At 56.7% G+C, this 23,540-nt stretch overlaps 1 protein-coding gene across 1 annotated transcript in view; it reads right to left on the bottom strand.

The window, feature by feature from the left end:
- Positions 1-271: 271 nt before the first annotated feature.
- Positions 272-23,540, bottom strand: part of Slc9a9 (solute carrier family 9 member A9) — a 203,614-nt gene continuing 180,345 nt past the window's right edge. Inside the window, exons 16-17 of the mRNA XM_090323408.1 lie at positions 1,914-2,019; positions 272-468 (exon numbers count right to left, since the gene is read on the bottom strand). Coding sequence (XP_090179534.1) covers positions 304-468; positions 1,914-2,019 — 271 coding nt within the window. The 3' untranslated portion in view covers positions 272-303. The remainder of the gene's footprint in view (positions 469-1,913; positions 2,020-23,540) is intronic.

Raw genomic sequence — 23,540 nt, 5'->3', positions numbered from 1 at the left:
TTCCCTCATCCCCCTTCCCTCATCCCCATCCCTCATCCCCATCCCTCATCCCCATCCCTCATCCCGCCCCTCCTCCCCACACCACAGGCACACAGGGCAGGGCTCCTTCAGGCCACACTTTTTATTATTGATTTGAGGATGGATTTGGGCGGCTGCCCACTGGGGGGGGGGGCGTTGAGAGGACGACGATGCCGGCCTGGGCCAGGCCAGGACTGTGGCCGCCCCAGGGAGGGCCAGGCAGGTCCCTCAGCCCGGGGCCACTGCAGGCCGGTGCTCCTGCTCCTCCTCCTCCTGTTCCTCCTCTCACGCCCTCCGGAGGCCCTGCAGGCCCCCGCCCAGGCCCAGGTCCCCCTCGCCCAGGTCCCCCTCACCCGGGGCCGGGCAGGACGGGGCCCTGGGGTCTTGGCAGTGAGCGGCCAGTTCATCCCCGTTCACGATGCAGGCCAGGTCGTCCTCCTTCTGCTGCTCCTGAGGGGGGGAGAGCGGGGAGGGGAAGGCAGGGAGAGAATGGGGTGGGGGAGAGGAAAGGAGGTGGGGAGAGGACAGGGAGGTGGAAAGGGAGGAAGGAGGGGGAGGGGAAAGGGGGAGAAGGAGGTGTAGAGGAAAGGGAGGGCCGAGAGGGGGAGAGATAGTGAGCAGGGAGGAAAGAGAAGCTGGGGGGGGGAGGTGGAAGGAGCCCCTCCGCCTCCTCCTCCTCTTCCTCTTCCTCCTCCCCCTCCCCTCTACCCTCCCCCTCCCCATCTACCCTCCTCCTCCTCCTCCTCTCCCCTCCTCCTCCTCTCCCCTCCTCCTCCTCCTCCTCTCCCCTCCTCCTCCTCTCCCCTCCTCCTCCTCTCCCCTCCTCCTCCTCTCCCCTCCTCCTCCTCTCCCCTCCTCCTCCTCCTCCTCCTCCTCTCTCCTCCTCCTCCTCTCCCCTCCTCCTCCTCCTCTCCCCTCCTCCTCCTCCTCTCCCCTCCTCCTCCTCCTCTCCCCTCCTCCTCCTCCTCTCCCCTCCTCCTCCTCTCCCCTCCTCCTCCTCCTCCTCCTCTCTCCTCCTCCTCCTCCTCCTCTCCTCCTCCTCCTCCTCTCCCTCCCCTCCTCCTCCTCCTCCTCTCCCCTCCTCCTCCTCCTCCTCTCCCCTCCTCCTCCTCTCCCCCTCCTCCTCCTCCTCCTCCCCCCTCCTCCTCCTCCTCCTCCTCCCCCCTCCTCCTCCTCCTCCTCCCCCCTCCTCCTCCTCCTCCTCCTCTCCCCTCCTCCTCCTCCTCTCCCCTCCTCCTCCTCCTCTCCCCTCCTCCTCCTCCTCTCCCCTCCTCCTCCTCCCCCCCTCCTCCTCCTCCTCCTCCTCTCCCCTCCTCCTCCTCCTCCTCCTCTCCCCTCCTCCTCCTTCTCCTCTCTCCTCCTCCTCCTCTCCCCTCCTCCTCCTCTCCCCTCCTCCTCCTCCTCCTCCCCCTCCTCCTCCTCTCCTCTCCTCCTCCTCCTCTTCTCCTCCTCCTCCTCCTCCTCTCCTCCTCCTCCTCCTCCTCTCCTCCTCCTCCTCCTCTCCTCCTCCTCCTCCTCCTCCTCTCCTCCTCCTCCTCCTCCTCCTCTCCTCCTCCTCCTCCTCCTCTCCTCCTCCTCCTCCTCCTCTCCTCCTCCTCCTCCTCCTCTCCTCCTCCTCTCCTCCTCTCCTCCTCTCCTCCTCCTCCTCCTCCTCTCCTCCTCCTCTCTCCTCCTTTCCTCCTCTCCTCTCCTCCTCCTCCTCCTCCTCCTCCTCCTCCTCTCCTCCTCCTCCTCCTCCTCTCCTCCTCCTCTCTCCTTCTTTCCTCCTCTCCTCTCCTCCTCCTCCTCCTCCTCCTCCTCCTCCTCCTCCTCCTCCTCCTCCTCCTCTCCTCCTCCTCCTCCTCTTCCTCTCCTCCTCCCCTCCTCCAGGGATGGGGTGGGGGTCCTGTACTCACCCCGTAGGCCCTGGGGCTGGTGAGGACCCTGGACAGGGGGCTGCACCATGCGGGCAGCGTGGCGGTGAGTGGGGGCCCGGCGTGGGTCAGGATGGGCTTCAGGTACCTGGGCGTCTGTTAAGGAAGCCTGGCCTTCGTCACCTCCCTCGTCCCCCTCTGCCCCTGGACCCTGGCGGAAGCCAATGCCCGGGGGCGGCTGCCCTGCTGGCGGGCACAGCCCCGAGGAGGCCTCTGCTCCCGGATCTGCAGCCTCAGTCTCCCCCGTGGCCCTGTCCCTCACGCTGAGCTGAGCTGCACACGTGGACGGCTGCCGTTCAACCTTGGCATGGGAGTCGAGCGCGGCTTCTCCCGTGTGAGGCCTGCGTTAAAAACGAGGCTTCTCAGCTCCCTCACCGGGAGGTGACCGTGTCCACCCGTGTGGCTGGATCCCCAGCGCCAGCAGCGGTGGGGCAGCGCGGAGCAAGGCGTCCGGGGCGGCTCACTGAGCCCTCGAGTCCTTCCCGCACGATGCCATGGGCTCTCGGCCTTCCGACAGCCAGCACCCCTCCAGCTGGTGGTTCTGAGCGCCCACCAGGTGGCTGGCACGGGACACCTGTGCCCGGGACGTCTGAGTCCTATGAAACCCTGCCCCCCCCTGTGAGGCCTGCAGCTGGGCAGGGCGGCCTCTCCTGACCCCCTGGAGACCCACGGATGGAGCTCGGGCGGGAGACGGAGGGGTCAGCCTCCGGGGAGGGACTCCAGCCGGGGCCCGTGTGGCCGGCTGTTCTGTCTCCACAAAACGCCACCTCTGGAGGTGGCCCTGGTGCCCAGAGGGTTCATGGGGGACTCTGGTTTCCAGACAAGGAAAAGAAAGGCGAGACGCTGTCCTACACGGAAACACACACGGGAACACACACACATGGAAACATACATGGAAAAACACACACACACACAGAAACACACACAGACACGGAAACACACACATGGGAACACGCTTCCCCAGTTCACAATCCTAACCTGGCTCTTAGTGGAAATGCTCGAGCTAAGCACAGGATCGGAGAGGACGCCGCGGGCCAGGACACACGCGGGGCGCAGGCAGTGACTGCGGGGCCAGCGGCCAGCAAAGCCCGTGCGACTCCTCTCCACCTACCCGGCAAAAGGCGGACGGGAGGCGGGGCTCCAGGGGGAGACCTGGATGTGAGGACGGCGCAGGAGCGGAGCCCAGGCCTGGCCAGGCCGGAGACGCAGTCTTGCCTCCTGCCCCAGGGCCCACACCTGGCCCACACCCACGGCCTTGAGGCCTCCTGAGACAACAGACATGGCGTGGCCTGCCGGGAGTGGAGAGGGAGGAGGAGCCACGCGGCATCATCGAAGCCTGGCTGGCTGGTACTGGATTTAGCAGGCTCTCTCTCCACGTGTCCCATGCTGAGAGGATGCCACGTGGCTCCCTCAGGTGTGGACAATCCAGGGCAGACGAAAAAAGCAAGCAGGTTTAGAGTCTCGATGCTGCTTCCGGGTGCCAAAGCAAGAGGGGTGGAGGAAGGGGCAGCGGATGCACGAGCAGGTGTGCCAGCGCCGCCGAGGTCTCGGTCAGGTCTACGCCCTCCCTGCGGAACAAAGTCTAAGCCCAGGCGTCGTCCAAGCAGGTCCCTGACTGCAGGAGAATCTCCCACCGTGCTGCGAGAGTGGAGTGTGCTGGGCCCTGCCCCTCCCTCTGAGGTGGGCCTGGCAACCTGCATTTCAGTGAGGCCTGGGAAGCCACTGGTCCCTGGATGCCAAAGAGGAGAATGGCGTTTTGTCGCTCCCAGGACTAGGGCTTGGAAGTGGGCATTTGACTGCCATGGAACCACTGCAAGCCGTTTAAGTGGAGGTCGGAGGGGGTGGGTTAAGAAAGAGCCGTGGAGGAGGCGAGACTGACGTTAGCAAAGTCCATGCACAGCTGCAAGTCTCACGGAGGAAATGATAGGTGTATCAGAGAAAGACCCTAGGGTCACGGCGAGCAATTACTGCTTCCTCAGGGGTCGATTTCGCGGGGCATTCGAGGCTGCCCATCCTTAGCTTATGGGTGTCTCTCAGCGCCCAGCAACTGCTCTCTGCATTTGGTAGCGATACGTACAGTATTATCGAAGTAAAACAAGACTAAAGTACAGAAGGCAGGGAATTTCTCCGCAGCACCCAGAAGCCGCGCAGGGCAGGGTGGCGTGGGGCGGCTACGTCAGGGCTACAGTGGGCACCGTCTCGGGGCGGGCCTGTCTGACTTGGGTTCACGGTGAATGCGTTTAAGATGATTCCAAACTCTAAAATTTCTGCAAGTACCTTAGACACAATCCTCTCTGTCCACCTTCTCAGGTAGTTCAGAATGGGTCGCCAACCCAGGGGCCTGGTCCATCCCTTTTAGACACTTTAGCATTTGCTATACATGCAACTTGCTTCTCCCTGTGCCATTATCCACATCGGGAGAGGAGCAGCCGACGTATGTCATTCTAGCCTGGCCGTCCAGGCTGAATCTCAGCCGAGAACTGCTCCAGTATCCACCCCCCCCCCCCGCTCCCTGGTATCGGCAGGCCTTCCCTGGGGTGGCTCTGCTTATTGGAATGTATCACCATGCTTCCCCCGTGAGCTGTGAGCTCAGGCTGGCCGGAGCCCGCGAGCGCCTAGGGCTCGAGCGTCAGTTTGTCCAGTGTTCTCTGCTTCCCTGCGAGGTTCTCCTGCCGACAGGGTCACCCTCACCTCCCCTGAGACCGGGTAGCACAGATTCACAGGCATCGGTGCCAGCCTGGGCCCCTCGGTCGGCCCAGGCCTTTTTAGAAGGCCCTTTTCTCTCACTCTTGAGTTGCAAGATTAAATGAATGTAAGTGTGGATAAGATGCTTTTAGGCTCACCATCAACGTCTTCACTGCTCCAGGGCTTTCAGCACGAGCACAAAACCTGCCTCCCAGGACGCTGTCTGCACAAGGGAAGTCCTGCCTCCATCCGCCCTGTCACCTGTCTTTTCTTAATAAGTAATCATAATAAAAAATGTCTCTGTACGTTTGCCGTGGATGTTTGTGTTAATAAACAGTCCCAGGGCCTTGGCTGTGCCCACTTCCTTTAGTTTCCTTCTCTGGAAGGCACAGGTCTGGACGGAAGCCAGACGGGTGGTAGGATGTGACTGTCACCAGAAAAGGAGGTGAAAACAGATTCTTGCGCTGCGGTTTCCTACGTCCAACCTCTCTCCTCGCCACAGTTATTTACCATTTCTTTCCTGGTCATTGGGCGCAGACAGCCGAGCCAGAGCCGGAGGCTGCTCATTCTTCACGGCCAAAGTACCACACGGAACCCCAGCCGAGACTGCGCTTTTCCCTCTGTTCCTGTCCCGTCGCCGGGGGGGAATTCTGGGCAAGCAGATCCCTTTCGTGGCCGCTCAGGCGATTTCGGTGGCATTTAGCTCGTGGCCTGGTTTTTGAAGCCCAGTGTGAACTCACCGGGAACGACAGAGGTGTCGGGCAAGGCTCCTCTGGGCGTTTCAGCAGAGCAGGAAACGTTCCCGCGCATGTCTGCTCACGGTGAGCGTCGGCCAATGCTGCTCTCATGGGGTGACTGGGGTCTTTGTAGCTCAGCCTGATGTGAGTTTCTGGGCTTGGGTTGAGATGCAGTCAACCACACTCGTGTACGAAAGAGATTTTCCTTGGGGTGGAGGAAGCTCATTGGAGACGCCAATTTGTGGAGATGGGAAATGCTATGTAATACATAATATACACATCTACTATACATCCTATAATATACACACACATGAAATATAAAATAAATGTTATATATATATATGCGCCTCTCATGTCCTTGATTTCTAAAGGCCAAAGGAGAGAACCCTCGTCCCCGCCTCCCCTCCTTCCGTCTGTCTTATTCAAGTTTTGAGGTTCAGGTTAGAGGCCGTGTGTGCTGGGAACATTGGAGGAATTGGCGAGTTGAGGAAGGCGGTGGCGTGGGTTCCACAGAGGGTCCCAGGAGAGCCCGGAACATCAGGGTTCATTACCACCTGGAACAGAAGACGTTGCTTCCCTTTCAACCAGCCCGAGGGAGGGAGATTTCCACAGTCCCCGTGCCATCTGCTGACTGAGCAGTCACCATTATGGTCTCCTAATGGAGCCTCCTTTTGGGTTGCCCTTGGAAATCCTCGGTAGAGATGGCCCCCGGGTCCTGGCAGGTCACCAGTACCCACGGGCCTTTGCACGTCCACTAAGAATGGCCCGGGTTGAGAGGAGCGTCGTTTGCGTAAAGTAGACGGCAAGGAGCATGGCAGAGCCCAAGAGAATATTCACCCGCGTGAAGACCTGGTTTCTCAAAAGGGGGCTCAAAGCCGACGGCGGCTGCGTTCTCCAGGGAGAGTGAGGTGGGCGGGTGGCGGGCCCCGGAGAGTTCTTCGTGGAAAAGAACCTTGGCTGCATTGGTTTGTAATTCAGGGAACTCTGAAATGGGATTCATTTTGTGTGTGGGGAACTGGTCATTGCACCAACTGCCGACAGCACTGCAACAGGCCCCGAAATGGAGCATTTCCTTCTGGATGGGACTGAGAACTAAAGAGCTGATGGAAAGTAGCTTTCAAATGATTATTCTTGTTTGCCCAAATGCTTGATCATGACGATCGTAATTCTAACTATACACAGAGCGAGCGTAGGGGAAAAAGAAATAGCGGAGCTCGAGTTCCCATTACGACACCACGAGGACCACATCACACTTCATAAAGCTCAAATACCTCTGGGTTTCTTGGCACTGCCGAGTGAAAACCATGACAGTTTCACATTCTACTTGGTGGCATTTCTAAAAGAGCCTCTCTAAAAGTTACCTTGCCTCTGGGTCACTGGAACCAACAGCGGAAGGAAACTTGGACTTTCCTGCTTTGCGGGTGAAGCTTGGCCTCTGAAAGCCAGCAGGTGTCTTTTCAGATGGCTCGGGGCTCCAGAGCCCGCACTCAGCAGCTGGTTTTGCCATGGTTGCTAAGGCCAGGAGTGACTTCAATTTCTTTGGCTATGGCCAAGACCCTAATGCACGCTGAAGCCCAGAACCAAACGCAAAGAAACGTTCAGAGGCTCCGCTCGAGGGCTTCACAGGACTTGGAAGACTCAGGGCAACGATGACACATTAAAGCTCTGATCTCCTTTGGTCGAAAGGCAAACCAGCGTCCTTGTCCCCATTCTCCCCAGCCTCTGCCCTGGCTCCGGGGCACGTGGTACCCTGGAAGCACGCGGCAGTGGGGGTGCCTTCAGACCCCCCGACTTCAGCCCAGCCTCTGCTGGGGAGGAGCTGAGAACTCTTGAGCCGGGCCTTCAGGGGATGCGAAGGCTGACGCCAAGGGCTCCATGCTTGGGCTGAGGGCGAGGAGGCCGGCGCAGACCTGGTCTCTGCCCACTCTGCTGTGGAGCGAACAGAGGAGACTGGTGTTCGGGCTCAAGGCCCCCCTCCCCCCGCTGCAAACTGTAGCACAGCCTGTGATGCGCTGTGCCAGGAACGAGGCCCCTCGGGTCCGCGTTGCCTTGCTTGACTTGGCTTTTTGTTTCATTTCAAGAATGTTTCTTTTTCAAATGTCCTTTTGTCTTCATCCCTTTGGCACAGACATTTTGGAAAAGGCTAAGGACTCTCAGACACAGCGATGGCCCCTCACATTTCTTCCCCGCCCCCAGCCCCACGCATCCTGTGTCCTCATGGGTTTCTCCCCGTGCTCCAGAGCTCAGCGAAGAGCTCATCATCCACTTTCAGGCCTAAATGTGGGCCTGGTTCTCAACCCTTTCTTCCCTTCTCTCCATCACCGCCAAATCACTATTCATTCTTTCGTCTACCTGCTCACCACCCATCCACCCATCTACCCTCCCTCCCTCCCATCCATCCATCCGTCCATCCATCCATCCATCCACCCATCCACCCTCCCTCTCATCCACCCATCCACCCATCTACCCTCCCTCCCATCCATCCATCTGTCCATCCATCCATCCATCCACCCATCTACCCTCCCTCCCTCCCATCCATCCGTCCATCCGTCCATCCGTCCATCCGTCCATCCACCCATCTACCCTCCCTCCCTCCCTCCCTCCCGTCTGTCCGTCCGTCCGTCCCTCCCTCCATCCACCCACCCCTCCCTCCCTCCCTCCCTCCATCCCGTCCGTCCGTCTGTCTGTCCGTCCATCCATCCATCCACCCACCCATCCATCCATCCCTCCCTCCCATCTGTCCATCTGTCCGTCCGTCCGTCTGTCCACCCATCCATCCCTCCCTCCCATCCATCCATCCATCATGCAATGTGAAGTCACTCTACAGGCCAAGGCCTCCCCCGGGGTGGAGGGGAACCCACACTCCTCTCGGAAGTCTTAGCCCCGTGGCCTCCGGTGATGCCTTGATGCAAGTTCAGTTCCTGTCCGATTCCCCACCAGAGGTGTCACGGGACAACCACGCGCTCTGCAGGAGACACCTGGTGAGTGCACACGGATGCTTCCACTGTGCGGGGAGGACAGGAGGGTCCGCGGGGCGAGGGCGTTCGCCTCGTTTATACCTCTGAGGTTTGTCCCGTGCCTCAGTGACCGAGGCCACGTGCTTTGCCACCCCACACGGCAGCCTCTAGACGACGCCCAGGCTTCTGCCCCTTGTGATTAGGGGATCTGAAGGGTCACCTCTACCTCAGACTCCCCCAGGCGCCCCAACTGAGTAGACACGTAGACAGAGAAGCCTGCCCCTTTGGACTAATTCCAAATTCTGAACCAAGAGCCCCATCTGTGGGGGGCCAGGGGGTCTGGGGGGTCTCCCATGAGGCCACTCCGCTGAGCCCGAAACCTGGGGCTGACAGGGTGTTGCCCGTGGGGTGTAAAAGAGAATTCAAATGCGCCCAGGGCCCCGAGCTCCGTGCAGTGCTCTGATTTCTCTTTCACGTCCTAGGATGTACAGCTCCAAGTCTCTCTTCCCTTCGGTCTCTACTGTGGATGCAGCCTGCATGCCGTTCTCGTCCTCTAGGCTGCTGTGTTTAACATCGACTCATAAATAAAATATACAGCGGCTCTGCTAAAATCTACCACTCGTCTGCAGGAGTCTCGGCGCAGGGTTAGTGTTTCTCGCCAGGGGAGTTGCCCTGGTTTGCGTTGACTTTCAGTGACCTACTTTTACCCAGTGGTTGCGGCCCAGCCTTAGCAAGTGGCGTGGTGAGGGTGTGCTGGCGCTGGCGGCCTCTCCCCAAACCAACCCTATGCCCATGGAGCCAGCGTGGCGAGCCCGCCTCTGCCCAGGCCACTGACTGTGCCAGAGAAGGGAGAGCAGCGCGTGCACAGCATAGGTTTTGTCGGGGCCTAAGTGGCCCTTTCCCCATCAAGGCCGCCCCCCTTCCTCAGAGCTTCTAGAAAAACAACACTGGGGTCAGCACCAAGACGGAATCACTGTGCAGGATCACAGCCCATGGCTGCATCTGATGGGAGCTGCAGGTGGGCAGCCATGAGTCTCGCTGTATTGCTGTCAATCTCGGGAGCTTATCCGAGTCTTAGCTGGCCTGGAATTGGAAACTCTTGAATAATGCAATGCTCCAGCAAGGAGCTGTCTCCAGTCAGGAGTTGGTTTGATCTGCACCATCAGATCTTAAAGGAAGACTGGCCACAGACCTCCTGGTGTTTTGGCTTTCATTAACTCTTACAAAAGGCACTCATTGTGAAGGCGAGGCATTCTACGCGGGACCAGACAGTGAGACAAGGAAACGGAAAACCCCACAAATCTCCTTTCTTACCCAAGTCCGTAAAAACAACAGGAGGCGATAAAAACATAGATTCACAGAAAATGCTCTAGAAGGTTCTTGTCTAAGTCAGGTGCTTGCTGCATGGAGAATAATTCTGCTTGGTGTAAACTAAATTACAAGAAGCTATATAAAAAAATCAATGGGTGATTATTTATGTTCCATTTAATCTAGGTGCTTTAATAATGCCTATCTGGCCAAATACGGTATTGATTTCTCATCGCTGTGGGCTTCACTTAACCTCAAAGAAAACTAAACAAAACTAAACTCAAATCGCCTCTTCTTTCTTGAAACTGTTGTTTACAGTGGGAAAGAACCCCTCGCATTCAGGCCGCCAAGGTGTGAAGAACAAAGCCTGGGCTGGCTGGCTTTTTTTGGTTGCTTGGTTGGTGTTGGTACTGGGGCTCGAACTCGGAGCTTTGTGCTCTTGCTTAGCGATCTGCTCAAGACTGGCCCTTCCCCACTTGAGCCACAGCTCCATGTGCAGCATTTTTGCAGGTTCACTGGGGAGAAGAGTCTGAGAGCATTTTATGCCTGGCTGGCTTGGAAGCTCTGATGCTCAGATAGCAGACTCCTGTGGAGCTAGGACTTCAAGCCATCAGCTCCAGATCTGAATCCATTCTTATTTATTTATTGTGTGCTGAATTTTTTTCCCCACTAGGGTTTTGTAGCTCAGGCTGTCACCTTCTAGCATTTTGACACTATTGCAATGGGTTATTTTGTTTAGCTCCCCTTTTGGGTCTATTGTTATTGGCACACACACACACACACACACACACACACACACACACACACACACACACACACACACACACACACACACACACACACACACACACACACACACACACACACACACACACACACACACACACACACACACACACACACACACACACACACACACACACACACACACACACACACACACACACACACACACACACACACACACACACACACACCCGGGTTACCCTGTAACTGGACTGAACTCATTCTCGACATGAGCCAGCGTGCCGCCCTCCCTCTCACTGTACAACGCGGGTGTCTGCACTGCACGCGTGAACGGCAGCCCTGGGGCAGGATGCAGCTTTGCCAGGAATCGCGGGCCTGGCGAGCCTCCCACGGGAAGGAGAGACGACCTTTACCAGAAAGAACGGACGCCTTCCAGCTGCAGCATGCCACTCAAATAGACCCACTCAGCGCAGGAATGAGCAAGGCTCTGGCAGCCGCCCTCCCCTCCTCCGCTCGCGGCTCAGCTGTGTGTCCCTCTGGCTCACCCCCAGGGGCGAGCAGACGGGACACGACTCGCGGCCTTTCTGTCCCTGTGGGGCTACGTCCCCACGTTCTGTGTGTGGGGCAGCGATTGCCCAGGCCCGGAAGAGCCAGGCTGCTGAGCAGGGCCGGGGGTGCCACGCCCGCTACCCAGGAGGCTCAGCGTGAGCCAGGGGTCCCCTGCCACCCAAGCATTCCACACACTGGAGTGGCTCCACCCACTTCTGCTTCAGGGCCAAGCACACGGGAGCGCTGGGGCTGCACTCGAGCTCAGGCCCCGGGCTGTGACCTGGTGGTAACAGGCGTCCGCGTGCTAGGTTCTTCATGTAGTTTGCATCTCGCCTTCTCTTGGCCAACCATCAAAGTGACGCGATAGCATCTCAGCACCCGGAAACAGACGCAGAGCTTCCAGTGACATTCCCAGCGTCACAGGGATGTGACTTCCATCAGGGTGACAAACCCTGAAGTCTCCATTCTCCTGACCATTAGGATTCACAGCCACCTGGGCTCCAGGGTCCTTATGAGGCCGCTTGCTCACGAAGGTGTGAACCCCAAGTCTGCCTAAGGTCACCTTTTGGCAAACTGGATGGAGACACCTGGTGAAGGCCAACCCTGTTTAAAGGCATTGATCACAACTAACGTTGCATCACCTCGTAAAGGAAGGAAGGAAGGACGATAAGGAGAAGCACGTCCCAGCTCAGAGAGTGTGCCTGAGACAGTGGCTGAGTCACAGCGCGGTGTCCTTGGTGGATTTCCTGGCCTCTGCCATTTTCCAACCGCCCAGCAGTGGAGAGGGATGCTGCCATTTGTCAAACCAATGCTTCATTCACCAGGGACCGAGCAGTCAGGCAAGGCCTCTTTCGGGACCTGTTCTGTGCCACGCTCTAATCGACAAGTTCATCCGATCAGGAAGTCCCGTTTTCTTTATTTTTTCTCCCCCTGGGGTGTTGAGGCTGGCCTATCTGACGATTGGCTGAGTCCTGTTCACCCAGACAGATGACCCGGGATTCAGACTGTACACGCGTGGCTTTGAACCAGAGACATTCCTTTAGACAGACTCTCAGAACCCCGCCTGCACACTGCCTCCCAGGAGGGAGAACCTGCCTTCAAAAGAGCATTAAGACCTCGCACTTACGGGTAAATGTCACGGAGTTGGCCGAAACGGATTTAGAGCTGGTAAGCTCTTTGGAGATTTCCTGCAGTCCCCGTGTTCATAGGCGGGGGTGGGGACGGGAGTGGCAATCTAAGCTGAATGACTTCCAAACCATCGCCCAGTACAGCCGTGTCAAGGTGAAAAAAAAATTCAGGGGGAAGCTGGGCCAGAACTCAGAAATAATCGCCGTGTCTACCAGCAGCCAGCATGGGCAGGCGTGCATTCAGTGCTGCTTGGAGTTTGGGCCATTTGACCTCTACTGCATGGTGAAGGTCAGCCTCTGGTCCCGGGCCAGCCCAGTGCACACACATGCAATTTGATCTTCGGAAGGCTGTTTCTGGGGGCGGGGCGGGGGTCATAGCACGACAAGGGTGGCAATCCAGCTTGTCCACGCATGGTTATATATTTCTTTCCGGGTAAGGAAACACCGGGGTACCTTTGTGAGTTCATTGTGCAATTATGCCTTCTTGAATCATTTTTCCCATAAAGAATAGAGGACATAGAAAGCAACAAACAAATAGGTAAGTAAATAAAGGGGAGTAGTAATTGTCATTTAGGGTCCCTGGAAGATTTTCTTTTAGCAACGATGTCCTGATTTTCTCAAACTCGGCATGCCTCACCAGGCCGGGTTTCACAATTTCTCTGCACGTTTTTCTTGGTAAGGAGAAAGGTCTCCTGTCCTCTGGGCCGAGAGGAAGATTTCTAGATGATCTCTTCTTCTCACATTTCTGTAGTCGGGCGAATAAGCAGATGTTCTTTTAAAGGAACTTTTTTTAACCTTCCATTTCCTTCCATCTGGGGTCGTCTTAAAAGCAGAGGTTGTAAAGAAGGGAAGGGAAGGTCTCAGCCTGGCGTCTGCCCAGGCTGCTGGGACGGCGTGCAGTCTTGTGCCTGGAACATTTGTGAGCTTTTCCCAGGGGTGAGAGTGGAAGAGGAAAACCTTTCTGTCCCAGAAAACCTGGTCGGGCTTTCATTGCTGTGGCTTGGCTGGGTGACAGATCTAGCACGTGTGTGTGCGTGTGTGTACACACACACGCACACACACAAATTCACTTTTCAAATAAACTGGCTCAGGACCAAACCATACAATGGGGTTGATGCCGAGGCAATGGTTTTCAGGTTGTTTCTTTCCTTCCTTGTGTGCAAACTTCTGTGGATGTGGCTCAGCTGCCAGGAGAGGCCAAGTGTGAGTTCCCATCATGCACACCGGTCCTGCCACCCACGTCACCCTCCCCACGCGCTGGTGTCTGGGTGGGGAGCCCCGAGGCCTCCGCTTCTCTGGGCCCTCTTCTTTGGGACCAGCTACTTTTTGTGTCTCCCCCCATCCTCCCCACCCCGCCCAGGAAGGCTTTGAAAACTTGGAACAGTTTCCTGCAGCAGAGGATGTGGAAACTTTCTTCCTTTGTCCGTGGGGCTGGCATTGGACTTACAGCTGGTATGGGGCCGGCCGAGTGAGAGGGCTTGGGGGGGCTGAGGGGCCCTGACAAGACGAAACCAGATCCTCACGTGGAATCTCAGCTTTCACCCGTGTCATAAATAGGTTCCTCCAGCTCCCTGCTCACTCTCCCTGCGCGGGGAGGGGCTCTACTTGAGGAACTTCTGTAGGATCCTTGAAAAGGGGACCAGAAGCGGGATGAGGACATGTTCCTGAGCCCAGGGGCCCTCGGGGCGGGGGGTGTCCTCCCGGGGTGTAGAGAGGGCGGGAAGGAGAAGTGGAGCCCATCACAGGCGCACGAGGCGGTGAGCGCGCCGACAGCCAGCCACGCGTTTCACACACAGAAAACGAGAAGGAATATTTAAGCGCTAGGAAAAATCTTCCAGACCTGAAATCACTCAGAGCCCAGCGTGTCCTTGACTCAACCTGGGCTGTCCGTGGGGAGCGTGCAGGAAGGCCCACAGGCCTCTCAGTTTTTAGAGAAATGGGCTGCCCAGGGAGATGGAGCCACTAGACCAGGGTGGCCAGGGCCAGCGCTCGCTGTGTAAACAGCTCGAGTTCCGGGCCAGCTTTTCCCAGCCGGTCGAGCCAGGCCCAGGGCTGCCTCAGGGCCCCACGCCTGCGTGCAGGCTGACCCTGCGCTTGAAGTCCGCTCAGTGGCCCTTGGTCAAGCTGCCTGGTTGGGTTCCTGTGGCCTCTTTGTGGTCTCCCCTCTCCGTCCCGGGTGGGCGGCTGTCTTCTTGGGGAACGAGAAGCATGTCTCAGTGGCCAGGAAGCAAAGCTAACAGGGCTCAGTCATCGGGACGTTAATAATCAAGTTGGTTTAGCCAGGCCCAAGAGGCCTTCCCCAGCTGGGGCGGTGAGTGGCAGACGACTCTGACATGGAACTGCCAGCTTTCCTCACGAATACACGAATGCACCTGCTTTCCCCACCGGCTCGCACCTTCTCCTCCGGCTAGGCGAGACGTTCCTAGATAAATACCCATCCAGGGCGCAGGCCTGCACACATTTGCCTGGGGCTTCTCCTCCCCTGCTTTCCTGCTCCCTGGATTCTGGGTGGGAACTGAGCAGTAGGCCCGGGATTTGGCCATGGTGGGGAAGCTGGCATCCAGAGGGGGGCCTGTCACTCGTGGAGAAGGCCCCCGCTGAGGGTGCATGCACGGCCACGGTGGCCCAACCCCACAGGACAGCAGTGCAGGTGACACGTGTGGGATAGAGCTGGGGTCTGGAGGCCTCCTCTGAGCATTCCAGGTTATGGCCTGTCTATCTGTCCATGGGTCTGTCCGTCCATCTCCCCGATGGCATTATGGCATTATGGGGGCGTCATCACTGGCAAGCAGCAGACCGTAAGCACGTGGCAGTTGTTCAGTAACTGTGCACGGGGCCAGCGAATCCTTCACCCACCGGGAACACAGTCCTGGCTGCTGAGATGGCACCAGATATTGGGGGGGGCTGTCCCCCCCCGCCATCTCTCTATCCCCCAGCCCTGGACTGACTTTTACCATGGAGGAAGCGGGGGGCGTTACCCTGTGGAGAGCCCCACAAACCACGCGGCTCTGGGTGAGCAGAGAGGACGGCTGGGAGAACAGCTTCCCGGGGCGTGGAGGGGGACAGCGGGAGTGACGCGTGCAGCTGCTTCCAATGAGCTCGGTCCACAAGGAGCGCGAGGCTCCATGGAAACGGCCCCTGGACAGCATTCCAAACCTTCCAAACCGCAGACTGACGGAAGCGGTGCCTGCAGCCCAGCCACACCAAGAGCTCTCGCTCTGCTTCTCCACACTCCAGGCCACGTGGCCGAGATCAGGAGAGCCCCGTCCTGTCCCCCCACCCCCCCCAACTCGGCTCCATCGGGGCCCCAGGGCTGGCTGGGAAGCTGGAGAGAAAATGTCACCCAAGGTGGGGGAAGGGGACACCAGCAGCCCAGACCCCAGCCCTGGCCCTGGCCCATCAGACACACAGCTGACCAGCTGGGGTGGGGACGCTCTCAATGAAACACACAAAACGCTGTTGCTCGTTCTCAGTCTCATTAAGAGTTCAACGCTCTTCAAGGCTTTTTATACCAGTTGGTCAAACAACCAGGGCCCAAAGCCCAAGGAAGCTGAGACATTTACACCAGTAGCTGTCATTTGTGACCTTAGAAAAGGGGAATAATAGACGACAGACATTGTGTGTGTGATTTCTTTGAGATGCTCAAAGCAACATTTAATTAACCCAGAGAAGCAACTGTGAGAAAAAAAAAGATGTCAAGAGCTCTCTTGGCATGGGATAGAAGTAGGGAAAGTGGCTTATTTGCTCCGAACACACCACGTGGGTTGTGAAGACCCGACAACTAGCCGGTCCATGTGAGAGCTAGCCATTCAGATGTGTGCAGGGATTCACAGAACAAACGACCCGCAGAAGCCATCAGTCAGCGGCACTCGCCCATCTCCGATAGCACGGAATCCGGCCGTTTCCCACCCCCGCCGTCTACAGCTACAGGCGTGTGGCTCAGCAGTATGGATCCCAAGTTCAACCCCAGGACGGCCAAGAGACTCCAGCTGTACAAACGTGCCGGTCAGCTTCCTGTCACGGGGACACCATGCCTGAGAAAGACCAGCTGAACTCAAGGGAGACAGGAGGGAGGACACCCCTCCCAGAGGCCTTCAGCAGCTCCCGCTCACTCCATTTCCCACCCCTCCCAGCGGCCGCCAGTAAATTAACCCATTAACCTCCTGAAAGGCCAGCTGCAAATCAAGCCTTCAGAACAGGGCTTTTGAGGGACAGTTTAGACCCCAATCACAAAAGCTGAAGATGCCAGGTGCTGACGGCCCACGCCTGCCACCCCAGCTGACAGCTGGGGATCCCGGTTCAACGCCAGCCCAGGCGGAAAAGTTCATGAAACATCTCCTCTCCAACCAAGCGCTAGAAAACCAAAAGTGGAGCTGTGGCGCAAAGCGGCCAGGGACGGGACCCAGGCCCCGAGTTCAGGCCCAGGAGCGGAAAACAACATGGAGAGAAAGCAGATGTTAATGCGAACGCGGCCTTGGCCTTGGCGGGTTTTGGATGGCAACGTGGAGAGGAAGACGCAAGGCGGTCGGGCTGGGCTTGCCCTCGGACTCCAGCCGTCTCCAGCCGGGGCCGCGGGCAAATCTCCAATCCTGACTCTGGGTCCTTAGACATCAAAAACTTCGATTTCTTATCATCAATAACTGTCAGACTGAAAAAGGAAGTGACCGAGAGCAAGGGAGACGCGTGCACGGTCCCTGACCCACAGCAGCAGGGAAACGCGCAGGAAGGCCTCTGTGCGTCCTCTCCAGCCACACATTTCCTTTCTGGCCTGGTCCTCTCCAACCCCACTGCAAACAGAAGCATCAATGAGTTCCTGCTCTGCCAGTGCTTCGAGGATCAGAGCTCTACCTGCTCTAAAAGTTTTATTATTTTTTTTAAACTTCTCTTCCCCAGAAGTCAATTCCCTGGGACCTGGCGGCGGCCTCGAGTGGGAGAGGATCAACCCCACGTTGTCACCTGTGAGAAGGGGGGAGCAGGTTTCCATGAGTGGGACAGTGGCTCCTCCAAACAGCCTTTGTGAATTCAGGCGGAGGCGGCCACCACGCCCCAAGTGATGGGCCCTGTTTGCCTTCGTCCTGGTTTGCAGCTGGCTGCAGGGTGTGGATTCCTAAAGGACGGTGGCGGGTCTAAACGGGACTGACATGGACGCTGAAAACCTCACCAGAAACATCTGGAGAACATGGTGGCCCAGAGAGGGTGGGCCTAGACGCTTGAACGTAGGACCTGGGTGTTGTCCCACAGCCACCTGGAGAGAAAGGTCTCTGGTGTCCAGATTTTCTAGCCTGGGCTGGCTTTGAACTGTGATCCTCAGATCTCAGCCTCCAGAGTACCCAGGATTACAGAGCTGAGCTCCTGGTGCCTGGGCACACTCTGCTTCTTGAAAAAAAACAACCCCCAAACCCTCTCCCATTCCTCCCAGCAGTGCTGTGACTCCCTGCCCAGCTCCCACACGTCTTAGTGTATCCTGGAAAATGGAAGGAGGATTAGTCCAAGGCAACATTTAATTAAGCGTATTAACCTGATGTATCATCCTTTGAGCTACAGTAAGACTAGATGCATTCTAAACTTTTGGACGCCTGCAGCACACGAGAGTCACTTAACAAACCTTGCACGGGGTGCGTATTTCATTATAATGCAATTTTATACGAGCCATTCCACTTGTGCAAGAGAGTCAAAATAGTTTCTGCTCCCTGGCGACGCTGATTTAAACGAGATCCCCAGGAACGGAGGGAGACTTAACTCTTTGTGCTCCCCGGCCTCCTCCCGCTGCGAGGGAAGTTTTGGGGCCAGGATGTCACCTGTGCTAGCAGACGGCGCTTAGGTTTCGGGTGGGTGAAGTGAGAAAAAAAATGGTGGCAAGCATCCTTCCACGGGAATTAACTAACTGGGGGACATTCCTCCTTCCGCATGGATAGGCTGTGACACGCTTGGCGGGCACGGGGTTGGCGGTGTCAAGGACTTCTGGGAGCTGGGCGGGCAGTGGGCCTCGGCCGCCTCCAAGCAAAGTGTGATATCACTAAGGGAGCCTTACGACGACCCTGCTTTTTTTTTTTGTTTTCTTCTTCTTCTTCATAGCTTCCTCAGTTATTTCTGAGTCAGGGCTAGCAGTCAATTATTTCCTGTTCGATGTAGAACAAAAGCAGGCCTAAAGACGGAAAGGAAGAGCGCCGGCGGGGGAGTGGCCTCTCCAGATGGAGTTTTCTGGGCAGCTGTCATTTCTGACTCGGAATGCATCCAGATTCTCCCGCCATGTGGATGGCGGGGGAGCCCAGAGTCCGGGACCTGGCCACTCAGCAGATTCCGTGAGGACTGACTGACTTCCTTCCTTCCTTCCTTCCTTCCTTCCTTCCTTCCTTCCTTCCTTCCCTCCCTCCCCCCCCACACATCCCGTCACTTCTTGAGAGCGGCGAGCACGTCAACACAGAGTAATTTACCATATGGTGTGAGAAAAATCAGTTACAAAGATAGAGGGAGGGGAGAAACACATGATGCAGCTCAGTGGAGAGACCATGAGGGGCTGCAGCAGAGGTGACAGCGAGCAGAGGTGACCTTCAGGCTGAAGCCTGGCGTGGGATTAGGTGAGGATTGGGCAGGAGAATGGCAGTCACTGCAGGCAAAGGCGTGGACTCCAGGCTTCATGCTTTTTGGCACATGGATCGGGAAGTAACCAGTACAGTGTCTTCTGGGTCGTCTGAGAGTTCTGGCTCTGCTCTGCATACGGGCCTCCAGCCTCTCCTCCCGAGCGTCCAGGCAGACACCCAGGCTGGCGCTAACGGCTCTCAGAGTACTCCAGCGGGGTTCTAAGAAGCCACAACTAACTGGAACTGCTATGGAGGAAAAATACATTCACCAGCTCCGCTGTGCAGGCAGAGGCGGCCCAGGCTCCTACACAGAGCAAAGGTGGAGGTTGAATTGATCACGAGGAGATCAGCGGGCCAGGGCCCTGGAGCCTCACGGGCCAGGGCAAGGGGTGGGAAACCGCCTCGCAGGCTCCAAATTCTGCTGGGAGGCTGAGATCTGAGGATCAAGGTTTGAAGCCAGCATGAGCATAAAAGTCTGTGAGACTCTCATTCCAGTGAACCAGAGCTAAAGCTGGAAGTGGGGCTGTGTCTTGAGTGGTAGAGCTCCAGCCTCAGACAGCGCCGAGGCCCTGAGTTCAAGCCCCCAAAGCCACGCGCACACAGAACAATATAGCAGACACCCAGGTTCCACACCAGAGCCATGCGTCCGACACAGCTCACGGCAGAGCTCACACACGCGGAGGGCGAGACCCACGGAAGAGAGGATGTGTACGTCCGAGCTCACCAGATGAGGCTTCATCTTCTTCAGGATGAACTGGAGAGCAGAGAGCACGGCCGGAGGGAAGCGGGAAAGCGCATGCCGCCATTCTACCGAAATCCACCTGGTTCTCCCAGTCACGGCCGCCAGCTTGGTGCCCACCTTGGTCCGTCATTTCTGTGAATCCCACGTGTGGCTCCCTCCTCGGAAGGGGTGCTGGTTCACCCCACTGGACGGGTGAACTGGCCAAGCCTGCAGAGACCGCCGTCGGAAGCGGCTGTCCTAAGACCACGGGGTTTGAACCGTGATGGTCGAGCGCTGACTGTGGTCTGAGCGGGGCAGACTCCCCAGCATGGTCCCCGGGCTGTTCTCCTGTGGCCGGAGCCACCTTCGCTCTGTCCGGAAGGTCTCGAACCCCGGCTAGGACTCTTCTCGTCCTGGCAGGCGGGTTTTCCTTCTCGTTCATGGTGCCAAGGAGAGGCTGCCCCTGCCCCCTGCAAGCGAGGGTCTTCATCTGCTTACTGTCAATGTCCCCTCACAGATGCCCCTCAGACACAGGGGTGGCTCCGTCCGTCAGGGTCTATCGACCCAACAATGTTCCACGGTCACCTAATTACCTGGATTCCGCTCAGATGCCATGGCATCGCCGTACACGCGGGGGTCTGGACTGTAGCAGCCAGCACAGCAGGTGGGTTCGGTCTGAGGACTGACAAGGCCCCCAAGCTTGGCTCTCAGGAGGGGGGTGCTCCTGCAGTTTAGGGATCCCCCAGCCTCCCCCCGCCCCGTCCTGGTCCCCGGCATTGGGGATTTAGAACCAACACACAAGGACGGCAGAATTCCTGCTTTCGGCGAGATCAGATCGTATGGATCCCTAGCAACAGAGCCGCGCAAGGGGTGTTTTGTTTATTTCTTAAGTCATAGTCTCTTGAAGAAATCGTACGCATCTCATTACCATCTGCTTTTTCACTCACCAGTGGGAAAGGCAGTAGAAGCTCGGGCTTCCAGCTGGGCTGTTTTCCTGGATTGCACAAGCGGTTGGGGGTGGAGGAGGAGAAAAGAGGTCAGGCCCAGGCCTCCAGATCTCCATCTCATCTCCAAGCAGGGCGGGTGTATTATTAATGTTATCATCGGAAGGAAAGGAAAAAAAAGAATCAGCTTCCATTGGTATGAAAAGCGCTGCTCTGGAGGAGAGAAATCTCTGCACAAAACATTTGCATATGCCAGTCAGCTGAGTTTCCTGTTATTTTAATTATCTTGCAATTGGGTTTTGGGTTTGGAAGCTGCCATGTTTGCAAAGCAGCAGCAGTCTGGGGGGGGTGGGGGGGAATCGTCACCTGCCTCAGGGTGAGAGGCCCTGCGAGGCTGTCCTCTATAACATGGTTGGAGGTACAGTGTCTACAGCATAGAGCCATGCTCCTGGCCCTGCTGGATCTTTCTGTCTTTGTATCTCACTGGAAACCTCCACAGGTAGGGAGAGAAGGTGGAGACACAGCCGATGCACCAACACTAAACCCAGCTCCGCAGCAGGCCCCGCAGTTCAGACGCACAATAGTGCCCACCGGGGACAGGGCTGCGGGACTGACACTGCCTCAGGAAGAGGATGGTCCATCTGAATTACGGGGTGTGCTCCTACAATTGGGGCTCCCGACAGGACGTTATGTGACACAGACAGAAGAGCCACCAAGTCCAAGACGCTGAACGCAAACGCACCACCCGGGCTGGGACAGGCCACTCCTCTACACTGTGACACTGTACACAACGTGAGGAGCGGCTGGGACTCACGGACGATCGCATTCACGTCAGCCAGAAAACTGTCGTTTTGTGCTCAACTGGCCTCCTACAGGCACAGGTTCCGACGGCCTTGCACAACCATGACAAGCCACGGGACATAAGTGAAAAGCAGAGAAATGAATCAAACAACGGGGGCAGACAATGCAAAACAGAGCCAGCATCTGATCGGAAGACATCAGGGGTTTTGCTGTCATTTAACTCAAGGACACGAGAGTGGGGTGTGTGTGTGTGTGTGTGTGTATGTGTGTATATGTGTGTGTATGTGTGTGTACACATGTGCCAGGACTCAAGGCTAGTGCTCTACCACTTGAGCCGCAGCTCCCCTTCAGCTTTCTAAGTGGTTTCACGGAGGCTGCCGCCCGGGGTTGGGTATGAGCTGCCATCCTCAGGTCTCAGCCCCCTCGGGGCTGGGGTGACGGGCGGGGGACAGTGCCCGGGGCTGAAGGTCTGTGAGCGGTTGGCATGAAGGATGTAGGGGAGAGAATTTCGTTGAAAGCAGGTTTGTTTGTTATCGTGGCCGATGGCTCTACTCGCGTTTGTCTTTTTTGTGTGGTGAGGATCAGCTGAACTAGAACACTTGCGTGGAATCATAATTAAGCTGAAAAGGTTACTTCATGCAAAGACGATTCTGTAAAGACATTCTTTTTCTAAAAGTTTTCAGGCTTTCTCGCCTATTATCCTTGAGGTTGAAAAGTCTGTCCAAATGGCTTTTGGCACTTGCAGCGAATATAATGAATTCTCTTCTCCGAGGGTGGCGGGGCCAGCATTAATTCACCATGACTGGGAGGCAATTTTCTTTAATTAGAATATTTTCTCCTCAGCGTTCTTTCGAGTTCCCGCTGTAGCGCAGGGCTGAAAGGCTCGGCGTTCCTACGACCTTCCCATCTCGAGAGCTCCTGCCGTTACCCTGGCTCCTCCGGAGGTTGAGATCTGAGGACGGCAGCCCAGAGCCAGCCTGGGGAAGAAGAGTCCATAACACTCTTCTCTCAGTGGACCACCAAAATGCCGCCAGTAGAGCCATGGTTCAAGTGGTAGAGCACTGGACTGGAGCAGAAAAAGTGAAGGGACAGTGCTCAGGCCCTGAGTTCAAGGCCCAGTACCCGCACGTGTGCACACACATACGCACGCGCACACACACACACCTGTCTCTTCCTGAAAACACGATTCCTTCTTTCTATCTCACTGGACTTGGGAACCAATCGTCAACGCAGTTCTCAGTGTCAGGTAATACAGTGCTCCAATGCTGGCAATATATTAAAAAAAAAAAAAGACTGTCATCACACAAGCGACACCCTTGCTCTTCTCGACACCAGCACTTTGGCTGCTTCTCAGATCTGTAACCATCCTTATTTTCTACTCTTTATTCGCCAAAATGAGTGATCTGGGCTGTTCAGAGACCCGGAGAGGAAGATAATGGTTTTGATCCTAGACGGTCTGACTGAGCAATCATTCCACGGATGGAAATCATAAGAGGCTGCCCCCCCCCCCCCCCCGGCTATTGTGAAGGAGACAAATTGTACTCCATCATGTGCTGGTGAGCATGCGTGAGACAGGAAGCATTAAAACCCTTTTGATTTTTCTTTGTGTCGCCAAGAGCAGGAGGGCATTCTTTTAAAATTCTTTCTCCCCCCCTGCCACCGAGCAAAGTGTGGGCCTAGATGGTGAGAGCCAGTCAATTCTCAGAATAAGATGCTCTAGCGAGATGTAAAGAGGGGGGGAGAGGAACAAAACCAAGTAATTTTCAAGAGCCGCGTCAGAACTGCCACAAGTGGCGGGGGGGGGGTCACATCCACGGGCTGGCTGCACACGGTGGCCCGGGAGTCAAGGAGGAAACGCAACGGAGAGAGAGCTGCCGGACCCTTTCCTGCCCCCCCTTCCAGGGAATTATGTGCCCTCCTGAAGCTTGACTCTGGGCCCGGACGCTGGAGACCCAGGGCTTTCTTCACAAGGAGTGGGCATGTGGGATCAAAGCGTGGCAAGGGTCTCAGGGGCCTGGGGAGCTGGCCAGCCGTGACCGGACACACCAGGCCAGCCATGGTTGGCTCGCTCTAGATGCTGGCTTAGACATGGTGGACAGGAAAGAAGACTCATACAAGGAACGGCGGGGGGAGAATGACAGGAATTAGCTTGGTGAGATGGATAGCTTCCTGCTGGTTTTATCTGATGTCATCTGATGTCCAGATCCATCATTAGCCTGTTATTAACGGGCCAGGGGGGCTTTGTATTTTGTCAGAGGAAGCCATATTATTTGGAGCCATATTATCTGAGCGTTCAGCATGGTTGTCAGTTTATATCGCCCACCCCCCAAAAAAAGAACACTTGCATGTTTTGAAACAATTCAAAAGTCCTGGTGCATTTAGTTTCGCAAGCTCGTAGGGGTTTGCAGAGGAATTGTTTTTTGTTTTGTTTGTTTCTTGGTAATATAGAAAC

Source organism: Megascapheus bottae, chromosome 32 (genome assembly GCF_031878675.1).
Source record: "Megascapheus bottae isolate mThoBot1 chromosome 32, mThoBot2.hap1, whole genome shotgun sequence".
Classification (NCBI taxonomy): domain Eukaryota; kingdom Metazoa; phylum Chordata; class Mammalia; order Rodentia; family Geomyidae; genus Megascapheus; species Megascapheus bottae.
Note: the sequence above shows the minus strand (reverse complement) of the source record. Positions and strands in the feature narration are given on the sequence as shown.